Consider the following 24,978-nt stretch of genomic DNA (forward strand, 5'->3'; position numbering starts at 1 on the left):
TCTGCTTTTCTGATGTATCAAATACTTATGTCATGCAATAAAATGCAAATTAATTACTTAAAAATCATACAATGTGATTTTCTGGATTTTTGTTTTAGATTCTGTCTCTCACAGTTGAAGTGTACCTATGATAAAAAATTACAGACCTCTACATGCTTTGTAAGTAGGAAAACCTGCAAAATCGGCAGTGTATCAAATACTTGTTCTCCCCACTGTATATATATATAGTGTAGTAGAACTGCATAGAGTGAGGGGAAAAAAGTATTTGATCCCCTGCTGATTTTATAAGTTAGCCCACTGACAAAGAAATGATCAGTCTATCATTTTAATGGTAGGTTTATTTGAACAGTGAGAGACAGAATAACAACAAAAAAATCTAAAAATCCAGATTTGCATTTTAATGAGGGAAATAAGTATTTGACCCCCTCTCAATCAGAAAGATTTCTGGCTCCCAGGTGTCTTTTATACAGGTAACGAGCTGAGATTAGGAGCACACTCTTAAAGGGAGTGCTCCTAATCTCAGTTTGTTACCTGTAGAAAAAACACCTGTCCACAGAAGCAATCAATCAATCACATTCCAAACTCTCCACCATGGCCAAGACCAAAGAGCTCTCCAAGGATGTCAGGGACAAGATTGTAGACCTACACAAGGCTGGAATGGGCTACAAGACCATCGCCAAGCAGCTTGGTGAGAATGTGACAACAGTTGGTGCGATTTTTCGCAAATGGAAGAAACACAAAATAACTGTCAATCTCCCTCGGCCTGGGGCTCCATGCAAGATCTCACCTCGTGGAGTTGCAATGATCATGAGAACGGTGAGGAATCAGTCCAGAACTACACGGGAGGATCTTGTCAATGATCTCAAGGCAGCTGGGACCATAGTCACCAAGAAAACAATTGGTAACACACTACGCCGTGAAGGACTGAAATTCTGCAGCCCCCGCAAGGTCCCCCTGCTCAAGAAAGCACATATACAGGCCCGTCTAAAGTTTGCCAATGAACATCTGAATGATTCAGAGGAGAACTGGGTAAAAGTGTTGTGGTCAGATGAGAGCCAAAATGGAGCTCTTTGGCATCAACTCAACTCGCCGTGTTTGGAGGAGGAGGAATGCTACCTATGACCCCAAGTACACCATTTTCACCGTCAAACACAGAGGTGGAAACATTATGCTTTGGGGGTGTTTTTCTGTTAAGGGCACAGGACAACTTCACCGCATCAAAGGGACAATGGACAGGGCCATGTACCGTCAAATCTTGGGTGAGAACCTCCTTCCCTCAGCCAGGGCATTGAAAATGGGTCGTGGATGGGTATTCTAGCATGACAATGACCCAAAACACACAGCCAAGGCAACAAAGGCGTGGCTCAAGAAGAAGCACATTATGGTCCTGGAGTAGCCTAGCCAGTCTCCAGATCTCAACCCCATAGAAAATCTTTTGAGGGAGTTGAAAGTCTGTGTTGCCCAGCGACAGCCCCAAAACATCACTGCTCTAGAAGAGATCTGCATGGAGGAATGGGCCAAAATACCAGCAACAGTGTGTGAAAACCTTGTGAAGACTTACAGAAAACGTTTGACCTGTGTCATTGCCAACAAAGGGTATATAACAAAGTATTGAGAAACTTTTGTTATTGACCAAATACTTCTTTTCCACCATAATTTGCAAATAAATTCATTAAAAATCCTACAATGTGATTTTCTGGATTTTCTTTTCTCATTTTGTCTGTCATAGTTGACGTGTACCTATGATGAAAATTACAGGCCTCTCTCATCTTTTTAAGTGGGAGAACTTGCATGCACAATTGGTGGCTGACTAAATACTTTTTTCCCCACTGTATATAATTCCTGTAAGACAAGCTCTGCACTTTTATAATGGCTGTGTTCCTATGGGAATGTGCGCATGTTTAGAGTGCCACTATTAGGTAAAATATTACTTTTTTTATTTTTATTATTATTATTTTGGAATGGTAATTGGTGACATTATTTTCTCTCAAACCTTTCAAACCTCTTAGGGTGTTTTCACACTTGGTTCCTTTCAGACTTTTTTTTAACTCGGTGAGGTTCGCTGAATTTTTCATCCAGTGTCAACACTCCAAAGGAACTCAGACCCTTCAAAATAATCCCCGAAGCGAGGCCTCCCGAAAGGCGCAGCGGTCTAAAGGCACTGCATCGCAGTGCTTGAGGCGTCACTACAGACCCGGGTTCAATCCCAGGCTGTGTCGCGACCGGGAGACCCATGAGGCGGCACACAATTGGCCCAGCGCTGCCCGGTTAGGGGAGGGTTTGGCCGGCCGGGATTTCCTTGTCCCATCGCGCTCTAGCAACCACCTTGGCGGGCTAGGCACATGCTCGCTGACACGGTCGCCAGTTGTACTGTGTTTCCTCCGACACATTGGTGCGGCTGACTTCCGGGTTAAGCGAGCAGTGTGTCAAGAAGCAGTGCGGCTTGGAAGGGTCGTGTTTCGGAGGACGCATGGCTCTTGACCTTTGCCTCTCCCGAGTCCGTACGGGAGTTGCAGCAATGAGACGAGACTGTAACTACCAATTTGGATATCACGAAAAAGGGGTAATAAAAGAAACCAAAAAAAGAAACCCCGACACGAACCGAACTGAGACGTTCTCGAGAGGTGGTCTGAGTTCGGTTCGCTAGAATTCCTCAGTCCTGGATCGTGGATGGGTATTCTAGCATGACAATGACCCAAAACACACAGCCAAGGCAACAAAGGAGTGGCTCAAGAAGAAGCACATTATGGTCCTGGAGTAGCCTAGCCAGTCTCCAGACCTTAATCCCATAGAAAATCTGTGGAGGGAGCTGAAGGTTCGAGTTGCCAAACGTCAGCCTCGAAAACTTAATGACTTAGAGAAGATCTGCAAAGAGGAGTGGGACAAAATCCCTCCTGAGATGTGTGCAAACCTGGTGGCCAACTACAAGAAACGTCTGACCTCTGTGATTGCCAACAAGGATTTTGCCACCAAGTACTAAGTCATGTATTGCAGAGGGGTCAAATACTTATTTCCCTCATTTAAAATGCTAATCAATTTATAACATTTTTGACATGCGTTTTTTTTTTTTTTATTCTGTCTCTTACTGTTCAAATAAACCTACCATTAAAATTATAGACTGATCATGTCTTTGTCAGTGGGCAAAGTACAAAATTAGCAGGGGATCAAATACTGTAAGTGTTGCTTTCCACTTTCTGGAGGACCGAGTTTTGAAATCAGTGGAATTAGAGTATGAAAGCTAAGGAGATGGAAAAAACACCTGTCTCCGGATTACATCCTCAAACTAAGGGCAACCATGGCATCCGTGACAGAAGGAGAAGCGTCCATCCATGTATACGGGTAAGATAGTCTAGCTAGCTACATTTTCAGATATTACTAATTTTGTCATAGTCATTTTCATTTCAAGTTAGTGTACTGTTAGCTAGCTAGCTAATGTTAGCCGGCTGCCTCGCTAGCTAACGCTACGTTTATGATCTGTGTAGTAATATTATTCGTATCACAGAGCCATTTTACTTTGCTAGTTATAGCCTAATGTTAGCTCTTTGAACCTGGTTGGTTAGCTACCTGCAGATTCATGCAGGGTAGTAACGTCATGAGTTGGGATTATGATTCATTGTTTAGCTAGCTACATGTCTTAAGACTTCACTATGCAAGTAACCATTTCAATAGAATGTTCATGATGTCACTGCTACAGCTGTTGATAGATGTAGCTGGCTATCTACTCCGATTTCAGAGCACTCTCACTAAAATTATTAGCGCTGACATGAAATCAGTCAAAACACCTCAAAACAAGACATGGTATCAAGAACAAGATGAAACGATCTGAAACGAGCCACTTACGATGCCCCACATGGCAGTTTGTTGTCATTCTTGCTAGTAATCTGTCCATCCAGAGTCACAACAACACGCTGACTTCTGCCCCATGGAAGCACGCACATCGTTTCGTGACGTTGTCAGCTAACCCAGCTAAAGAAGATTTCTCTAGAAAGAATGAATTCATGAATGAAGTTCACCAGCTGAACAGCAGGGAGCAGCAGTCACCCATGAATGGAGTCTGTCTGTGTTGTGTTGGAGGCCTATGAATAGAGCTTATGTTTTCTGATGTAATTTTCATGAATGAGGCTCAATGGCGCCTATCTATCACAGGCTCTCCTTTCAGTTCCTCTCAATTCAATTGCAGGATATCCTGAGACACTCCACATTGAGAAACGGTAATGAATGAATAATATTCAGAGTGAATGAATACAAACATAATAAACACTGATCAGGCAAGGGAAGCGCTAAGTATAACTACTGCTCATATTTCAGCTTTTGACCGCCCTCTCTCTCTGGGTACGTCCCAAATGGCACCCTATTCCCTATGTAGTGCACTAGTTTTAACCAGGGCTCATGGGGCCCATAGCTCTTGTCAAAAGTAGTGCACTATATAGGGAACAGGGTGCCATTTGGGACATAGCCACAGTCACACTCAGTACAAATAGGCCCACATCCTCGTTCATATAAGCCCTTGGATACACAGTGAACCAGTAAATCCTGGTAAAGTAGGGTACTGTAGGCCTGGCCTAAACACAGACATAAACACAGACGAGGCTGAGGGGTGCAGATCTGATCAAGTCAAATGTAATTTGTCACATGCTTCATAAACAACCGGTGTAGAACAACAGTGAAATGCTCACTCACGGGCCCTATTCATGTCACCGCTTAGTGTAACGCATACATTAGAGATGAGGAAGACTGTTATGTCATGTTCCCCCTCCCCCTCTCAGAATAATCCTCCACTGGAAGTCCAGCCAGAGAGGAAGTGGGGAGGATTTAGAATGGAGCTCCCCAAAGGAAAAGCCAGGGCTGCGTTTAAAATGGCACCCTTTTCCCTACTTAGTGCACTACTTTTGACCAGGGCCCATAAGGTCTAACCACATGTAACATATGGATTAGCATTAGTGTAATGTGTGTGTACAGGGGGGTGGAGGTAACATAAAGAGGTTGTTAAAGTGAAGGTAGCAAAAACGTAACAACATGTAACATATGGATTTGCATTAGTATACGCATAAAAGTCCCAATGCGACGTTAAACCTCACATTTCTATTTTTTTACAAAAAAACTATCAGAATTCCAAAGTCTGACGGAAACATTTTTTGAGGGGCGACGTGTCATAAAGAGGACCTGGCCAGCAAGTCTATTCCATACAATGTAAACTCTGACAGAAATATCTTAAAATGTATAACTTCAAATTAAACCAAATCATGACTACTGGTTTCAATAAAAATGTCATCCAATTTACAAGCAAATACTTTGAATTTACTGTTAGAAATCAGCTTGCAATGTTGCTAGCCACATAGCCTGCTAACGTTAGCCCTACCAGGCCTACTACGTTAGAACTGCATGAGTCAGGCAGTGGCTATCAGTGGGCCAGTTGATAAAAAATCTACTGACCTGAACATATACTGAACAAAAATATAAACGCAACATGTGAAGTGTTGGTCCCATGTTTCATGAGCTGAAATAAAAGATCCCAGAAATTGTCCATATGCACAAAAGCTTATTTATCTCATTTTGTGCACAAATTTGTTTACGTCCCTGTTAGTGAGCATTTTTCCTTTGCCAAGATAATCCATCCACCTGACATGTGTGGCATATCAAGAAGCTGATTTAAACAGCATGGTCATTACACAGGTGCACTTTGTGCTGGGGACAATAAAAGGCCACTCCGGCTTCTTCACCTGCGGGATCGTCTGAGACCAGCCACCCGGACAGCTAATGAAACTAAGGAGTATTTCTGTCTGTAATAAATGTATTCTGATTGACTGGGCCTGGCTTCCCAGTGGTTGGGCCTGCTCCCAAGTGGGTACCCATGGCTGTGCCCCTGCCCAGTCATGTGAAATCCATAGATTAAGGCTTAATGAATTTAGTTCAGTTGACTGATTTGACTTCTATGAACTGTAACTCAGTTAAATCGTTGAAATTGTTGCATGTTGCGTTCATATTCTTCTAAGGTACATTTCTATTGGCCCAGACATTAGGTCGTTTTAAATGCATTGGGGTCATGCAGGGTCTATAGGTTGGCATGCTTTCAGCTAGTAATAGGTTACATTGGTTATTATGGTATTAAAAAGCTGTGTAATATAATTTTAGCAATGTTTGATATTAATATAGTCTTAAGAATTGCGTTGTCTCAATTCCATTTTTTAAAACATTTGAGACCGCTGCTTTTCAAAAGAGAAATGGATCTGGATACAGTAGGCCAGTGTTTTCCAACCCTGGTCCTCGAGTACCCCCTACAGTACACATTTATTCTAACCCTTGACAAGCACACCTGATTCAACTTGTCAACTAATCATCAAGCCCTCAATGAGTTGAATGAGGTGTGTTTGTCCAGGGCTACTGTTGGGTGTACTCGATGAGCAGGGTTGGGAAACACTGCATAGGCTATAGCCAAGAGGCATGCTAGATGTCTTTTTGTAGATGTATTTTTGCAAACTATCAACAGTAGCCAGCCTATTGCTAGTATGTTCGCTATTTAAGTTTTACTTTTGTAAATCACTTTGCCTGAAATAAAAAAGCTCAGTGAGCGCTTCTTTTTGCTGTCCAGTCTGCACAGCTTGCGTGTGCATCAACCTGTTATGTACTTGGCAAATTAGTATTTGTGACATGCGGGGGGAGCATGGTGGTGCTTTAACGAGCAATCATATTACTCAAATATAAATAGCATGACTTTGGAAATGAGTGACAATGGGAAAAATGAATGGGAAAGAAGTTTCCTTGCCTGTCTTTGTGTTATAATTTTTTTTAAATAATGGATAACTCAAAAGTTTCTAGGGTCATTTTAAGATCTGTTCAACCATTTTCGGACTGTGAGGTACTACCCAAACCAGACGCATCTGGTTTGTAGTGTCCAAGTTAAGTCATGTGGTCTTCTAGTGGACGAACTGAGAATCCGACATGAGATCTGAAAAGGTTACGACTTCAACTTTCACCATTATGTACAGTGGGGGAAAAAAAGTATTTAGTCAGCCACCAATTGTGAAAGTTCTCCCACTTAAAAAGATGAGAGAGGCCTGTAATTTTCATCATAGGTACACGTCAACTATGACAGACAAAATGAGAAAAAAAAACAGAAAATCAGATTGTAGGATTTTTAATGAATTTATTTGCAAATGATGGTGGAAAATAAGTATTTGGTCACCTACAAACAAGCAAGATATCTGGCTCTCACAGACCTGTAACTTCTTCTTTAAGAGGCTCCTCTGTCCTCCACTCGTTACCTGTATTAATGGCACCTGTTTGAACTTGTTATCAGTATAAAAGACACCTGTCCACAACCTCAAACAGTCACACTCCAAACTCCACTATGGCCAAGACCAAAGAGCTGTCAAAGGACACCAGAAACAAAATTGTAGACCTGCACCAGGCTGGGAAGACTGAATCTGCAATAGGTAAGCAGCTTGGTTTGAAGAAATCAACTGTGGGAGCAATTATTAGGAAATGGAAGACATACAAGACCACTGATAATCTCCCTCGATCTGGAGCTCCACGCAAGATCTCACCCTGTGGGGTCAAAATGATCACAAGAACAGTGAGCAAAAATCCCAGAACCACACGGGGGGACCTAGTGAATGACCTACAGAGAGCTGGGACCAAAGTAACAAAGCCTACCATCAGTAACACACTACGCCGCCAGGGACACAAATCCTGCAGTGCCAGACGTGTCCCACTGCTTAAGCCAGTACATGTCCAGGCCCGTCTGAAGTTTGCTAGAGTGCATTTGGATGATCCAGAAGAGGATTGGGAGAATGTCATATGGTCAGATGAAACCAAAATATAACTTTTTGGTGAAAACTCAACTCGTTGTGTTTGGAGGACAAAGAATGCTGAGTTGCATCCAAAGAACACCATACCTACTGTGAAGCATGGGGGTGGAAACATCATGCTTTGGGGCTATTTTTCTGCAAAGGGACCAGGACGACTGATCCGTGTAAAGGAAATAATGAATGGGGCCATGTATTGTGGGATTTTGAGTGAAAACCTCCTTCCATCAGCAAGGGCATTGAAGATGAAACGTGGCTGGGTCTTTCAGCATGACAATGATCCCAAACACACTGCCCGGGCAACGAAGGAGTGGCTTCGTAAGAAGCATTTCAAGGTCCTGGAGTGGCCTAGCCAGTCTCCAGATCTCAACCCCATAGAAAATCTTTTGAGGGAGTTGAAAGTCCGTGTTGCCCAGCGACAGCCCCAAAACATCACTGCTCTAGAAGAGATCTGCATGGAGGAATGGGCCAAAATACCAGCAACAGTGTGTGCAAACCTTGTGAAGACTTACAGAAAACGTTTGACCTGTGTCATTGCCAACAAAGGGTATATAACAAAGTATTGAGAAACTTTTGTTATTGACCAAATACTTCTTTTCCACCATAATTTGCAAATAAATTCATTAAAAATCCTACAATGTGATTTTCTGGATTTTCTTTTCTCATTTTGTCTGTCATAGTTGACGTGTACCTATGATGAAAATTACAGGCCTCTCATCTTTTTAAGTGGGAGAACTTGCACAATTGGTGGCTGACTAAATACTTTTTTCCCCACTGTATATAATTCCTGTAAGACAAGCTCTGCACTTTTATAATGGCTATGTTCCTATGGGAATGTGCGCATGTTTAGAGTGCCACTATTAGGTAAAATATTACTTTTTTTATTTTTATTATTATTATTTTGGAATGGTAATTGGTGACATTATTTTCTCTCAAACCTCTTAGGGTGTTTTCACACTTGGTTCCTTTCAGACAGTTTTTTTTAACTCGGTGAGGTTCGCTGAATTTTTCATCCAGTGTCAACACTCCAAAGGAACTCAGACCCTTCAAAATAATCCCCGAAGCGAGGCCTCCCGAAAGGCGCAGCGGTCTAAAGGCACTGCATCGCAGTGCTTGAGGCGTCACTACAGACCCAGGTTCAATCCCAGGCTGTGTCGCGACCGGGAGACCCATGAGGCGGCACACAATTGGCCCAGCGCTGCCCGGTTAGGGGAGGGTTTGGCCGGCCGGGATTTCCTTGTCCCATCGCGCTCTAGCAACCACCTTGGCGGGCTAGGCACATGCTCGCTGACACGGTCGCCAGTTGTACTGTGTTTCCTCCGACACATTGGTGCGGCTGACTTCCGGGTTAAGCGAGCAGTGTGTCAAGAAGCAGTGCGGCTTGGAAGGGTCGTGTTTCGGAGGACGCATGGCTCTTGACCTTTGCCTCTCCCGAGTCCGAACGGGAGTTGCAGCAATGAGACGAGACTGTAACTACCAATTTGGATATCACGAAAAAGGGATAATAAAAGAAACCAAAAAAAGAAACCCCGACACGAACCGAACTGAGACGTTCTCGAGAGGTGGTCTGAGTTCGGTTCGCTAGAATTCCTCAGTCCGGTTCCCTTTTTCTTTTAGGGCAATGTGATCACAAAGCTCCCCAGGTTCGCTTGTCATTATTCCCGCACCACACACTAGACTACTGCAACACTGTTTCTTTCCCCTGCCATAAACCCTTTCACATTGTTGCCACAAAAGAGAAGAGCAATTGTCCAAAATATGTTTTTGTTCAGATGATTTGTTTGCAATGTGTGATCTATAGGCGAAGAGAGCTTCATATGCTGCTTATTCGATTGTGGGGTTTGAATAGTGTGATTAGACGCCAACATATTTGGTGAGAATCACAACATAGGGTACAAAATCAATTCTAGCTCTTAAACCACCTCAAGTCGATGTCCGCACCCCCGCGGAAAACGAATTAGCATAATCCGAACGGTTTGCCTACAAACTATTGTATGACCCCTCCATGGAAAGATGAGACTCTCTCACGAATACGATGGTGTTCTCCGTTTTGCCTTACGACCCCCACACGCGTCTGGGGACTCGTCTGAAGTACAGCCGATCTGCCAACTTCTGTCTGTAGTGTCCGAACAGTTTTGGCTACACACTAATATGACCCATCTGTGGAAAGGTGAGTATCTCACAAACACATACATGTTTTGCTCTGAAGGGCCCCCGGTACCAGTTGAAAAAATTAGTGGAAGTATACTGTATATGGAGATGGTTTAGTGCCAAAAATAAGGGTTAAATACATGTAAAATAAATAAATAAAATAATTCCTGCTCTTTCTTATATCGCTCAGATATAGGACAGACACTTCAGAACAAACTTCCTTTTGATTTTGTTTTTGGGACTAACTGTTGTTCCATTAACTTAATCTGTTATTCAATGCGTTTGAATGGGCTAATAGCAGTAAGGCCCAATATTATTATTTTCATAAAATATTATTATTTATTTTTTGATTCTTCAAGGGGTCTTAAAATTCAAAAGCAAATGGCTAAATGATCCTTGGTATGATCTTCTTAAAACAATTCCATACTGCCCCGGCTTAGACAGGGCTTAGACTCTTATGGGTTAAAGGGGCAGTAGCCTACATTGGGTGTACAATTTTCAATTACAGCATTATTTAATCTGCAGTTATTGTTCTGGTATTTATTCTGTTACCAATAATATTTACATGTTAATAGTATCTTCTGATTACAATTATTGTGTCATCTTAACTAAATCTATTAGCTTCCAATCTATTAGCTTCCAAAGTGTAAGTACATTTACATTTTTTTTTTTGTCATTTAGCAGACACTCTTATCCAGAGCAACTTACAGTAGTGAGTGCATACATTTTCATACTGTAGGTGTGTATATATAGCTGTCCGATAACATGTTCTGATGGAATGGGTTGTCCTGCATTTTGTAAAAACCCAGAGGGCATTGAGTGAATGTTGGAGAAAGATCTTGGTTCCTTTCTAAACATAGCAATGTGAATGCACAGAGGACTCAGACCTCAAAGGTGAAGTGAACTGCCAAAATAATTGAGTCCTCATTCAAAGGCAAGGGTAGTGTGAATACAGATATTTTTATTTATTTTTTTACCTCAGAGTTCACTTTAAAGAGGATTGAGATCGGTTCTTTTAGAGAGGACTATATATGAAAACACCCTTATTCGCCAACATGGGGACAATTTGGGAACCAAAACCTTTCTAACAGTACTAAGCATGTGTTTGTAGGACTTATCATTTAGAAATCGAAATGTATCTACTGAAGGTACAATTTGTGTCGCTTAGAAAATGCCACCAGGGGGCGTCAGAGTACACACAGGTTAGTGTCGGACCCTGGTGGGTGGGTGGGAGTGGTTTGAGGGAGAGAGAAAATCACTCTGTCTGTATATGTGACTAGTTTCAGGAAACTAGGCGTATGTCGCATGTCACTACGTCACAGGAGAGCCATTTGGACGAAAACTTTTTTTAAAAATCAAAATGCGTTTTTTGGCAGAATTGCCAAAACGTGAACTTTCATGTTCCTTAATAACAAACTTGTATGCCATCTGTAAATACGAATACACATTTTAAATTGTGAGTTGGTTTAGCCACGGAAAAGCAACCTTCCCGCTAGCCATGATTGGCTGAGATAATGAGTGGGCTGGACATCCCGAGAGATGAGTTCGGATTGGTCTGCCATGTAGCAACCTTCTGTCTATTTGAGCTTGTCAGTATGTGTAGGTAATCCTGTCTAACGCCGCTTTTTTATAAATATATCGCGTAGTGTTGCTCTCCACTTTCTGGAGGACCGAGTTTTGAAATCAGTGGAATTAGAGTATGATAGCTAAGGAGATGGAAAAAACACCTGTCTCCGGATTACATCCTCAAACTAAGGGCAACCATGGCATCCGTGACAGAAGGAGAAGCGTCCATCCATGTATACGGGTAAGATAGTCTAGCTAGCTACATTTTCAGATATTACAGGTTTCTAATTTTGTCATAGTCATTTTCATTTCAACTTAGTGTACTGTTAGCTAGCTACATGTCTTAACAAAAGACTCCCACTATGCAAGTAACCATTTCAATAGAATGTTAATGATGTTACTACGACAACTGTCGATAGACGTAGCTGGTAAATTCGCTCTGGCTATCTACTCCGATTTCAGAGCACTCTCGTCTGAGTGTGCCAGAACGCAGAATAACTGACACATTTACGAACGCTCAACACCCGTTGAATATGGCCGGTGTTACTAAATGTTGGCAAAAAAGTGTAAATTATTGCCAGCAGCACAGTTGCAGTGACCAACGCTGTTGATAACATAAAAACAGCCTAACCAGCTCTTCTATGGCGAGTAAAATGGTCAGAGTGAGCTGTTCTCTCATTTGTGTCTGGAAGTAGCTAGCAAGCAAGCCAACTTTAGCCAGTTAGCTTGGGTGCTTGACCCTTGCTGTTAGGATAGAACTCTCGGCTCAACCCTTAAAGAGATGGGTGGGGCTAAAGCTTAAGTGGGTGTGAACGATGCTGAATGGGTGTAGACCATGGTTGCCCAACCCTTTTCCTGGAGAGCTACCCTCCTGTAGGTTTTCGCTCCAATCCCAGGTGTTACTAACCTGATTAATCTTATCAACCTGCTAATTATTAGAATCAGGTGTGCTAGATTAGGGTTGGAGCAAAAACCTACAGGACGGTAGCTCTCCAGGAACAGGGTTGGGCAGTCCTGGTGTAGACAAAGAAGAGCTCTCCAGTAGGTGTACCAAATCATTCAAAGGCCATTTTCTCAAAAGTGAGGTTACAAGTTTATCAACTTTCAAAGCAGAATAACTTTTACATTTTTCCTCAGCTGTAGTGTATGATACACCATTTTCTAGTCTCTACTTTTAGCCAATGTAAAAAACACAATTTCAAATGTTGCTACATAAGACTGAATCGAGCCGGTCGGTCACATATGTCAGGGTGTTTCTGTGTTTATATGACTTTATGCTACTTAAGAAAAAGTGTGTGTGGCTGGGGAGGCAGGAGAGGGAGAGGACTATAGATTTTATGAAGTGTTAACTGCTGTAGTGGGAGTATCTGTCTTCCACAGGAACAGCTCTGTCAGTTTTTCTCTACCACGGCTGCCCGCTCTGTCCTCGAGTAACTCTGTGTGTAAGAGAGAATACCTATCTGCATGCATTTGTGTGTGTGTGACTGCCAGAGAGAGGGGGTGAATGGTCTAGAGATGTGTATCTGTATGTGAAAGAGGGAAAGTATGAATGATAGAGTAGTAGGCTTTGTGTGTGTGCGTGTGACTTTTAGAGGAGGTGTATGATCTACAGAGGTGTGTGTGTGCATGAGAGAGAATGTGTAAATGATGGAGTGCGTGGTTGAATGTTTCCATCATGGTGTGGGCAGGACCGGCTGATCATGGACGAGTCTCCATGTGTTTGTGGATCAGTCAAACAGTGTTCAATCTGAACAGAGACCAGACCGTGGGCCTGGACTGCTCTGTGACCGCTTTATCTTGCCCTGACCATGTTTAGTTTATACTCATTTGGAGGGGAACCATTTGATCGCGCTGTCACTCCTCTCTGTTTATATCTCCTCCTCAGAAACGTTCACTCTCTTCAAAGTCACCTTTAAAGACTAACAGGAAACTGAAAGAATGTGAGGATATACAGGGGAAGGAGGTAGTACTCTCTCCTCAGTCCTCTGACAGTCATCAACTAGACACTTCGTATCCTCTGTGTTTCTGTCTCTCTCTGTCTCTCTCTCTATAATCTAGAAGACTCATTCGAATTGGGAATATCAATGCTTCTTTGGTGCATTCATTGTTAATAATCTGCTATCAATCTCTCTTTTAATGATGCATAATTGAATCCGATTGGCTCATCCATAATCAACATAGTGTCCAGACAGTAGACCCAAGTTACTATCACTCAACCCACCCAATAGCATTATCACCCAGAAAACTGAAAATCAACATTGACTGAGGGATTTACCGATATAGTATCTTAGGGCCTGATTCAAAGTTAAGGGTAAGCTACTCCGACCTTTCGCTTAATCATTCAATGATGTCGATATACAGTAGCTTGTGAAAGTATTCACCCCCCTTGGCATTTTTCCTATTTTGTTGCCTTACAACCTGGAATTAAAATAGATTTTTGGGGGGGTTTGTATCTTTTGATTTACACAACATGCCTATCACTTTGAAGATGCAAAATATTTTTTCTTGTGAAACAAACAAGAAATAAGACAAAAAAACTGAACTTGAGCGTGCATAACTATTCACCCCCCCAAAATCAATACTTTGTAGAGCCTCCTTTTGCAGCAACTACAGCTTCAAGTCTCTTGGGGTATGTCTCTATAAGCTTGGCACATCTAGCCACTGGGATTTTTGCCCTTTCTTCAAGGCAAAATTGCTTCAGCTCCTTCAAGTGTGATGGGTTGCGCTGGTGTACAGCAATCTTTAAGTCATACCACAGATTCTCAATTGGATTGAGGTCTGGGCTTTGACTAGGCCATTCCAATACATTTAAATGTTTCCCCGTAAACCACTCAAGTGTTGCTTTAGCAGTATGCTTAGGGTCATTGTCCTGCTGGAAGGTGAACCTCCGTCCCAGTCTCAAATCTCCTGAAGACTGAAACAGGTTTCCCTCAAGAATTTCCCTGTATTTAGCGCCATCCATCATTCCTTCAATTCTGACTAGTTTCCCCAGTCCCTGCCGATGAAAAACATTCCCACAGCATGATGCTGCCACCACCATGCTTCACTGTGGGGATGGTGTTCTCGGGGTGATGAGAGATGTTGGGTTTGCGCCAGACATAGCATTTTCCTTGATGGCCAAAAAGCTCAATTTTAGTCTCATCTGACCAGAGTAACTTCTTCCATATGTTTGGGGAGTCTCCCACATGCCTTTTGGCGAAAACCAAACGTGTTTGCTAATTCTTTTCTTTAAGCAATGGCTTTTTTTCTGGCCACTCTTCAGTAAGGTCCTGCTCTGTGGAGTGTACGGCTTAAAGTGGTCCTATGGACAGATACTCCAATCTCCGCTGTGGAGCTTTGCAGGGCTCCATGGATTTAATGGTGCTCCGTGGGATGTTCAAAGTTTCTGATATTTTTTTATAACCCAACCCTGATCTGTACTTCTCCACAACTTTGTCCCTGACCTGTTTGGAGAGCTCCTTGGTCTTCATGGTGCCGCTTGCTTGGTGGTGCCCCTTACTTAGTGGTGTTGCAGACTCTGGGGCCTTTCAGAACAGGTGTGTATATATACTGAGATCATGTGACAGATCATGTGACACTTAGATTGCACACAGGTGGACTTTATTTAACTAATTATGTGACTTCTGAAGGTAATTGGTTGCACCCGATCTTATTTAGGGGCTTCATAACAAAGGGGGTGAATAAATATGCACGCACCACTTTTCTGTTATTTATTGTTTAGAATAGTCACACATTTTGACTATTTTGTGTATGTCCATTACATGAAATCCAAATAAAAATCAATTTAAAGACAGGTTGTAATGCAACAAAATAGGAAAAACGCCAAGGGGGATGAATACTTTTGCAAGGCACTGTACTCTAAAATTCATACTTTCCCTCTATCGCATACAGATACACATCTATTGTGTATTGGAGGTAAGCATGCAGATCTCAAGTCAAAATACTCCCGATATAGACACTGACAGGAGTATACTGTATGTGGAGACATTAGTTAGTGTAGGTCTATGCTAAAGACTGAGGATCGTTTCCCCCAGTGTCATATTCATTAGTGCACACTGTAGCAAAACATTTTGCAATTGAAAAGAGATAAAAAGCAAGAGGGAGTGCTTTCGGTGGTGGCTGGCAGCGGGACAGGCAGGAAATGGCCCTTGTTTCCTTATTGCTCCAAGCAGGACGTGGGCGTGTAAACTGTTGACATGGGATGCCCAGAACACTGGAGGGGCTGGCAGGAGGGGAGGGAGAGGGATGGAGTTACTGGAGCTGCGTTGTGGAATGTGTGTGCGTTCGTGCGTCAACAGAGTAGTCCGTCTTTTTGTTTATGTCCCGTCAATTAACTGTTGATGCTACAGACTGCAAATGTAGGAAAATACTATGCATGCATACAAGGAACAGACATTTTTCATTAAGAGCTGAAACCTGCAACAATAGAAAGCCCATCGTCTCACAGACAAAAAGCTATATTATTGAACATTTGACTCCTGTAATGTAGCAGTCAATGTAATATGCAATTTTCTCAAACAGCGCACCTGATGCAAGCGGTTACATATGACAAAGATGAAAATCTCTGTTAGAAACTTAAAGAGGGAATCTAAAGATACAACAACTAGGATGGGTTGCTAATATGACTAGGATTGTGCCTTTGGCTTCAGAACAACAAAAGAAAGTTGATATGAAAGCCAATAGAACAGGATAAAAGAATTGCCTCAGCGTTTATATGGTGGGATTTGGGCTAGGATGCTTTGAAGCAAGGTAAGACATGCCTCATAATATGAAGTAAAACATCCAGGTTTCAAACAATGAAGTATGTTTTCACAATGCATACTGCCTCCAGCTCATATTGCAAAGTGGTGGGTGATGCACTGATAAGCCTGCCTACCTTGCCAATGCACTCCAATGGCGACTAGAGCCACGCTTCAATTGCAAATTGAGAAATAAAAATAGAAGCGTTGTCAGCCAACCCATCTATAGAAAACTGGGATGCTCCTCTTTTTAATCAGGGCCATCAACACCCTGTTTTTAACACACGATTGACTGGGCTTAAAAAGCACATTCCAGTAGCTTCCAGTTGTTTGAGGAGCTGCAGCGCTTGCAGTCTGACAGGTGATATTTCCACTCAAACTAGGCTTTGTATGCTGTGCGCATGTGATGAATAAGATGCATGACTACTAGGAAAATACACACACATAGAGCTGGGCGATATGGACAAAAATCCATATTGCGATACATTTTTAAATTGTGGAACAGAAGATAGCCCTATTTGGTAAAAGACCAAGTCCATATTATGGCAAGAACCGCTCAAATAAGCAAAGAGAAACGACAGTCCATCATTACTTTAAGACATGAAGGTCAGTCAATACGGAACATTTCAAGAACTTTGAAAGTTTCTTCAAGTGCAGTCGCAAAAACCATCAAGCGCTATGATGAAACTGGCTCTCATGAGGACCACCACAGGAATGGAAGACCCAGTTACCTCTGCTGCAGAGGATAAGTTCATTATAGTTACCAGCCTCAGAAATTGCAGCCCAAACAGAGTTCAAGTCACAGACACATCTCAGATCCTCAAAAAATTCTACAGCTGCACCATCGAGAGCATCCTGACTGGTTGCATCACCGCCTGGTATGGCAACTGCTTGGCCTCTGACCGCAAGGCACTACAGAGGGTAGTGCGTACGGCCCAGTACATCACTGGGGCAAAGCTCCCTGCCATCCAGGACCTCTATACCAGGCGGTGTCAGAGGAAGGCCCTCAAAATTGTCAAAGACTCCAGTCACCCTAGTCATAGACTGTTCTCTCTGCTACCGCACGGCAAGCGGTACCGGAGTGCCAAGTCTAGGTCCAAAAGACTTCTCAACAGCTTCTACCCCCAAGCCATAAGACTCCTGAACAGCTAATCATGGCTACCCGGACTATTTGCACTGCCCCCCCACCCCATCCTTTTTACGCTGCTGCTACTCTGTTAAGTATTTATGCATAGTCACTTTAACTCTACCCACATGTACATATTACCTCAACTACCTCAACTAGCCGGTGCCCCCGCACATTGACTATGCAACGGTACCCCCCTGTATATATAGCCTCCCTACTGTCACTTTATTTTATTGTATATATAGCCTCCCTACTGTCACTTTATTTTACTTCTGCTCTTTTTTTCTCAACACTTTTTTGTTGTTTTATTCTTACTTTTTTTGTTTAAAATAAATGCACTGTTGGTTAAGGGCTGTAAGTAAGCATTTCACTGTAATGTCTGCACCTGTTGTATTCGGCGCATGTGACCAATAAAATTTGATTTGATTTGATTTGATCAACTGTTCAGAGGGGACTGTGTGAATCAGGCCTTCATGGTTGAATTGCTGCAAATAAACCACTACTAAAGGACACCAATAAGAAGACGAGACCTGCCTGGTGGAAATTAGTCCTTTGGTCTGGAGTCCAAATTTGAGATTTTTGGTTCCAACCGCCGTGTCTTTGTGAGATGCGGTGTGGGTGAGCGGATGATCTCCGCATGTGGAGTTCCCACCGTAAAGCATGGAGGAGGAGGTGTTATGGTGTGGGGGTGCTTTGCTGGTGACACTGTCTGTGATTTATTTAGAATTCAAGGCACACTTAACCAGCATGGCTACCACAGCATTCTGCAGTGATACGCCATCCAATCTTGTTTGGGCTTAGTGGGACTGTCATTTGTTTTTCAACTGGACAATAACCCAACACACCTCCAGGCTGTATAAAGGCTATTTTACCAAGAAGGAGAGTGATGGAGTGCTGCATCAGATGACCTGGCCTCCACAATCCCCCGACCTCAACCCAATTGAGACGGTTTGGGATGAGTGGGACGGCAGAGTGAAGGAAAAGCAGCCAACAAGTGCTCAGCATATGTGGGAACTCCTTCAAGACTGTTGGAAAAGCATTCCAGGTGAAGCTGGTTGAGAGAATGCCAAGAGTGTGCAAAGCCGTCATCAAGGCAAAGGGTGGCTATTTGAAGAATCTCAAATATAAAATATATTTTGATTTGTTTACTTCATGATTCCATATGTGTTATTTCATAGTTTTGATGTCTTCACTATTATTCTACAATGCTGGGGCGGCAGGTAGCTTAGTGGTTAAGAGCGTTGTGCCAGTAACCGAAAGGTCGCTGGTTCTAATCCCCGAGCCAACTAGGTGAAAAATCATTCGATATGCCCTTGAGCAAGGCACTTAACCCTAATTGCTCCTGTAAGTTTCTCTGGATAAGAGCGTCTGCTAAATGACTAAAAATAAAATAAATAATATAAAAATAGAAAATAGTAAAATAAAGAAAAACCCTTGAATGAGTGAATATTTTTTTGTACTTTTGACCCCTTTTTTCGCCCCAATTTCGTGATATCCAATTGGTAGTTACAGTCTTGTCCCATCGCCACAACCTCTGGAGAGGCGAAGGTCGAGAGCCATGCGTCCTCCGAAACACGACCCTGCCAAGCCACACTACTTCTTGACACACTGCTCGCTTAACCTGGAAGCCAGCCGCACCAATGTTTTGGAGGAAACACAGTACAACTGGCGACCGTGTCAGCGTGCATGCGCCCGGCCCGCCACAAGGAGTCGCTAGAGCGCGATGGGACAAGGACATCCCGGCCGGCCAAACCCTCCCTTAACCTGGACGACGCTGGGCCAATTGTGTGCCCGTCGCGGCCGGCTGCGACACAGCCTGGGATCGAACCCGGGTCTGTAGTGATGCCTCAAGCACTGCGATGCGGTGCCTTAGACCGCTGCGCCACTCGGGAGGCCTAATTTATTAATTTATTTGTAAATTTAGGCTAATGTCCACAAAAACGTTCCAGTGCTAGGCCTAGGCTTCTTGATGTAGGCCTATTCACTGCAAACCGCTCCACAGGGGCATCAACCATACTACACAGCCTACTCCGGTTGTAAATTGGTACCATGAACTCCATATTAAGAGGCGAGAAATACATTATATACTCACAGAAACCTGTGACTCTCTGTAACTAGAACAACGGTAGTTCCTTTGAAAACTACTGAAATAGCATTTTGAGCAACGGTCATATGCTTGTGTTTTTTTAGAATGCATCTCTCCGTCTTACATGCACACAGTGGGGTGAGGGAGTGAGAGTCAGCAGCCTACAGCGAAACCGGGACAGGCAGATACCTTCATAGCAAGAATCAACATAGGTTAATGCTGTTGACCAAATAATGGTTTTAGAACAATCTACAGGAACGTTGTGTAGCAAAATCACAGAAAATTACCGACATAAGCTAAATGCTTACGTAAGAGGAAGGCAATGTCGATGTTGGTAATTTTTGATTTATCGTCCTAGCTCTACACGTACCAATTTAATTCCATAAAATTATGCAAATTCACCTATAGACTGAGAAGCATGGCCGGTCAGTTTTTTTTCCCTGGTGGCTAACCGATTAACTGTTAACATTCCTAATCTGTAATGTTGTGTATAGTATTAGATTTGTGCATGTGTATCAACAGTCTACAAGAAGAAGAATGCTTACTGATCCATTTTCCTTACAGTCCTCCTGTCTGTAAGAGCTGTACAGACGCATCAGCCTGGTCTGTATGTTTTTCCTCTGTAAGAGCTGCTCTTGTGATTATAATGTGCTCTCTCTTTGCTGTCAGCAACACACACACACACCCCTCTGCCAGTACTCTGATGTGGAGCAGCTACTGACATGCTGGGGAGCTGAGCGCTGCTGTTTCACATCTGAACCTGCAGCCCTGTCCAAGCCATCCAACACACACACCACACACAAACAAACAAAAAAACAAACAAACAATAATAATAATAATAATATGCCATTTAGCAGACGCTTTTATCCAAAGCGACTTACAGTCATGCGTGCATACATTTTTGTGTATGGGTGGTCCCAGGGATCGAACCCACTACCTTGGCGTTACAAGCGCCGTGCTCTACCAGCTGAGCTACAGAGGACCACAAGATCTCCTTCATTCGATTGGAAACTCCCCCAAGGCTGAGGAGCTTCCATCTCCTAAGTTAAAGGCCCAATGCAGCCATTTTTATATCAAATCATTTCTGGGTGATATAAAAATACCTTACTGTAATAGATTTCCATTAAAATTGCTTTTTAGCAAACAATTTCTCAAGCAAAAATGTTGCTACGACTGTCTGGGAGTGGGGAAAGCTGAAAACTAGCTGTTATTGGCAGAGGGGTTTGGAACTCTCTTTTTTTACTGGTCTATTAACCAATTTACCGCATGGTGATGTCACCATAGAAAGCCGAAACTCCCGCCCATGCAAACCAGCAACTATCAGGAAATGGCACTGATCAAAATACACACTTTTACACTGTTGTACAATATGATATATAAAACAGGAAAAACTGAATTCTGACTGCTTTGGCTCTTTTTTAATACACTTTGATTTGAAACCAAAAGTGTCTGCAAAAAGCACTGAAAATCACTTGCAGTCAACAAACACAACCCATGTTGTTTTATAGGTTTTGGAGCAGTGATGTCATGTAAACAGTATTGAGGAGAGAGTGCGTGCGTGCGTGTGAAGGCTACGCTAAAGCAAACAAGGTAACCCGACTTCCCCTGAGGGGTCAACACCATCGGAAACACTGCCTCTCACCCACAAAATATCCCCAAATGTGGGACTCATAATCAATGGCAACAACGGTTAAAAGTTATACCTCTCTCACTCCCACACTACCGTGTTAATAAACCTCATGCAGAAGTCTTGCATGAAGGGGAAACTTGTTCTCCTGTTCCATAAAGCAGTAATTGAGTTATTTTTTTAAACGGCTCTCGTTTCCTCTTTCACCTTGAACCGTTTTGGAAATGCCATACCCCAAGGTTGTCTTTGGAGTGAAAATGGATTAAGATGTGTTCTAACTTCAAGTTCTTGCACCCTTAGAAAGGAAACTTGTACTCCATCCATACCATTTACAATTTCTAACAAATTCTTTCTTCCTTTCTCCCTCTCATCCCCCTCTTCTCACCTCTCCCTCTCCTCTTTTCCAATTTGTCTCCCTGTCTCCATCACTCTCTCCTCTCCTCCAGGGGTAGGAGCGGATCCCGGCAGGCCAGTGTGTCGGAAGGCCAAGGACCTGAGGAAGGAGCGCCGGCTGCAGAAGAGACAGCAGGTGGGGGGCGGTGTCCCGGCCTCTGCAACCTCTAACCCCGCCACGCCCGTCCCGCTAAGCCAACCCAAAACCCTGGAGAAGTTAATCAACGAATCCTTGCCCGATAGTCCTCTGCACCGTCTCGAGGTAAGAGAGCGCAAGAGTCTACAGATCTGAGGGAACTGGATAAGTGTAAGTAATACAGTGATGGCTCCACTTAGCCTTCCAATGGATTTAGGGGAGTTTCCTCCATACTGCTTTATGTCTATCCACTTCCAAAGGATCTACCTTCAGACCCGGCCAGAGAGAGGCCTCTTCCTGCTTCCCTAAACCAGTGACTTCACCATGCGTGCCTGCCAGAGTGGAAAATCCTGCGCTTCACAACACAAACTCAACCAAATGACAGCATGACAGCACACATTGGGTCAGGTTACCCCAACTAATCACATTAAAACCACCGGCACCACCAGCGTTGTTTATAAGAGATGGAAATGAACTTATGGCTCAGGGTTCTACTGCAGGCAGGGTTACATCCCAAATGGCACCCTATTCCCTATATAGTACACTACTTTTGACCAGAGCCCTATGGGCCCTGGTCAAAAGTAGTGCACTATATAGGGAATAGTAGGGTGCTATTTCGGACAAAAGCCCAGGGAAAGAAAAAGAAACGTCCCTTTCCAGTATAAAATATTGAACCAACTTCACTTTTGCTGAGGTTGGTAGAGTCTAGAGTGATGTCAGCTTTTGGTTAAAGGCCCTTTATCTACTTCCCCAGAGTCAGATGCATTCATGGAGACCATTTTTATGTCTAGTGTGAAGGAAGTTAGAGGTAGTTTCGTGAGCCAATGATAACTAGTGTTAGCACAATGACTGGAAGTCTATGGGTATCTGCTAGCATGCTAGTAGATACCCATAGACTTCCAGTCATTGCGCTAACACTTCAGCAGGGGCCTGTTCAGGATGATATAACATCACAGATGGTTCAGAATCCGATAGAAGTGTATTGTGTAGAACAGACAGTACGCCCTGTCATGTAGAATAGAGAATCGTGTCAGTCTGCTCTATTTATGCTATCTCTATCGACAACTTTTACAGTGTTAGTTTCATCAACTGTTATAGAATGATATAATACACAGGTAAAAAGTTATTTTGACTGCACTGGCCCTTTTAAAGAATCCTGTAAGAGTCTGCTGACTTCCACAGCCTTCAAGCTTCCTTTTTAAGAGGCATTTTCTCAGCTATCTGCAATACAGGTATGATTCAAGAATGAAGCATGTGCTAAACATGGGCTTTGCTTCACATCAGTTGACTACTCCATTATAAACACTTTGAGTAAATCAGGAGACCTATATCAATATCTTTGAAAATACCATATATGTATCATTAGCTTTTAAAACAATTCAATCTGATTTAATTTTGTCATATTTTGGATCAGAGTGAGGCTACCTATTGTTCCTGCAGTGAGGATTCACCATCTGCATGGAATGTTTTCATAATTTATCTGCAGATAATCGCCCAAAAGCCTACCAGTATGTCAATTATGGAACCAAATGAACAGCTCTCTTACTGATGCAATTCGGTAGGCTACTGACGAGTCACTCACTTTAACGGCACTGTCTGGCAAGTCATGATGGACTTGATATCGAAAATACAAACGAGATCTTTAGTTTACTTTTCCTGATGCGATACCATGGACATACAACTACGTTGTTTGATTTATGAATGGCAAGGATATATGCGATCAACTTTATTCAGTCAGTTCTACACCTTTTTATAAGCTAGTCAAGCTTACTGTTCGTCAATTAAAGCACAGTAAATGGCCTGTGCGCCACCACACCGTGGCTGCATATGAAACATGCCAGGGTTTTTCTCACTGGCCCGGATGGGCCAGTTGGCCAAAGGTCTACTGGCCCGAACAGAATTTCTACTGGGCCGGAAATGGGGTAGTTCTTAAATGCATTGGGGTCATGCAGGGCCTATAGGTTGGCATGCTTTCTCTGTATATTCAGCTATTAATAGGCTACATTTGGTTGTTATGATACAATATTAAAAAGCTGTGTAATATAATTTAGCGATGCAAGTCATTAATATATTCTATAGAATTGCATTGTATTAATTACATTCATTTTTGTTCCTGAACTGTCATTTTAAGAAGTAAAAAATAGGATGCTGCCCCTTTTTAAGACAAATGTTCCATAAGAGATATTGACATGGCTACAGTAGGCTAGCCAAGAGGAATGCTAGGTATTTTTGCAGTAGCCAGCTTATTGCTAGAATGTTTACTTTTGTAAATCACTTTCCCTAAAATAAGCCCAGTGAGTATATTGATGGGCGCTTCTTTTTGCTCTGGACAGCTCGCGTGTGCAGGCCTCAACTCAGTTTGAGAAGTTGACTCCCGGGAGTGTGGTGGTACTTGAAGGAATGGCCAATCATATTACTCAAATACAAATAGCATGACATTTACGTGTGTAGTCGTCAACGGTAGACTGCGACAGAGCAGGTAAATGTTGAATTGGAACGCAAATATGCGCTGATCCACTTGCCCGACAAATGTTTTTCCTGTCCCAGCGGGCCATCGTTAATGTCGGACCCTGCATGTAAAATAAAATAATTGAATGTGCCAGAAAACAATGGGCAAAGTGGATTTCGACTCATTGTTACCACATTATATGGGATGTGCAAATTCATGGTCTCTCCCTCTGTGTAAAGAAATTAGACTGCAACCACAGCGGACACAACACACACTCCGGTACGGAGAGGCGGGACAGACAGAAGACTGTCAAACCAGCAGTGCTTCCATATCGTTCAATCTAGCGGGAGAGGGCCCGGCAGACTTTTATTTCTGACTAACTAATTGAAAAGTAGCCTAGTTGATTTAAGTGGAAAAAGTATCCTGCTGAAAATTAGTCTGTACAGCAGGCGCTAGTGGAAAACACTGGTTTACACCAACGCAATGAACAACACTCCAGCTCGACTTCATCACCAGCACAAATGTTAAATACGTTAGACCGACTGAGTGATGGAGCCAGACAATCATTAGGAGAGGAGCGGTAGGAGAGAACCATGTACGTATGGCTCCAATCAAAGAGAGGGGAGGAGAAGAGGAGATCCAGGGTAGGGCGGCCCTGACTGCAGCTAAGGCTGCTTCTATTGATAAATTGACCTGTGGGAATCATAATAAAGCCGTTTCCTGAAACCACAACCCTGTTGTCATCTACAACCCTTCAAGTATTTTACAGTAAAGTAGTGAATTGATGAGATGTCTGCAGGTTAGGGTGGGACACGTCTCTCGAGCCCTGACTCCACTGGCGTTAATTCCAAGGCCACCACTAGGGGTAAGTGTGGCCACACGATTCACAGCCCACCGAGC

General features: G+C 43.0%; 1 protein-coding gene across 1 annotated transcript in view; it reads left to right on the forward strand.

Moving 5' to 3' along the window:
• Positions 1–24,978, forward strand: part of LOC121568044 (arginyl-tRNA--protein transferase 1) — a 177,054-nt gene that overhangs the window by 36,000 nt on the left and 116,076 nt on the right. Inside the window, exon 6 of the mRNA XM_041878610.2 lies at positions 21,547–21,755. Coding sequence (XP_041734544.2) covers positions 21,547–21,755 — 209 coding nt within the window. The remainder of the gene's footprint in view (positions 1–21,546; positions 21,756–24,978) is intronic.

Source organism: Coregonus clupeaformis, chromosome 1 (genome assembly GCF_020615455.1).
Source record: "Coregonus clupeaformis isolate EN_2021a chromosome 1, ASM2061545v1, whole genome shotgun sequence".
NCBI lineage: Eukaryota > Metazoa > Chordata > Actinopteri > Salmoniformes > Salmonidae > Coregonus > Coregonus clupeaformis.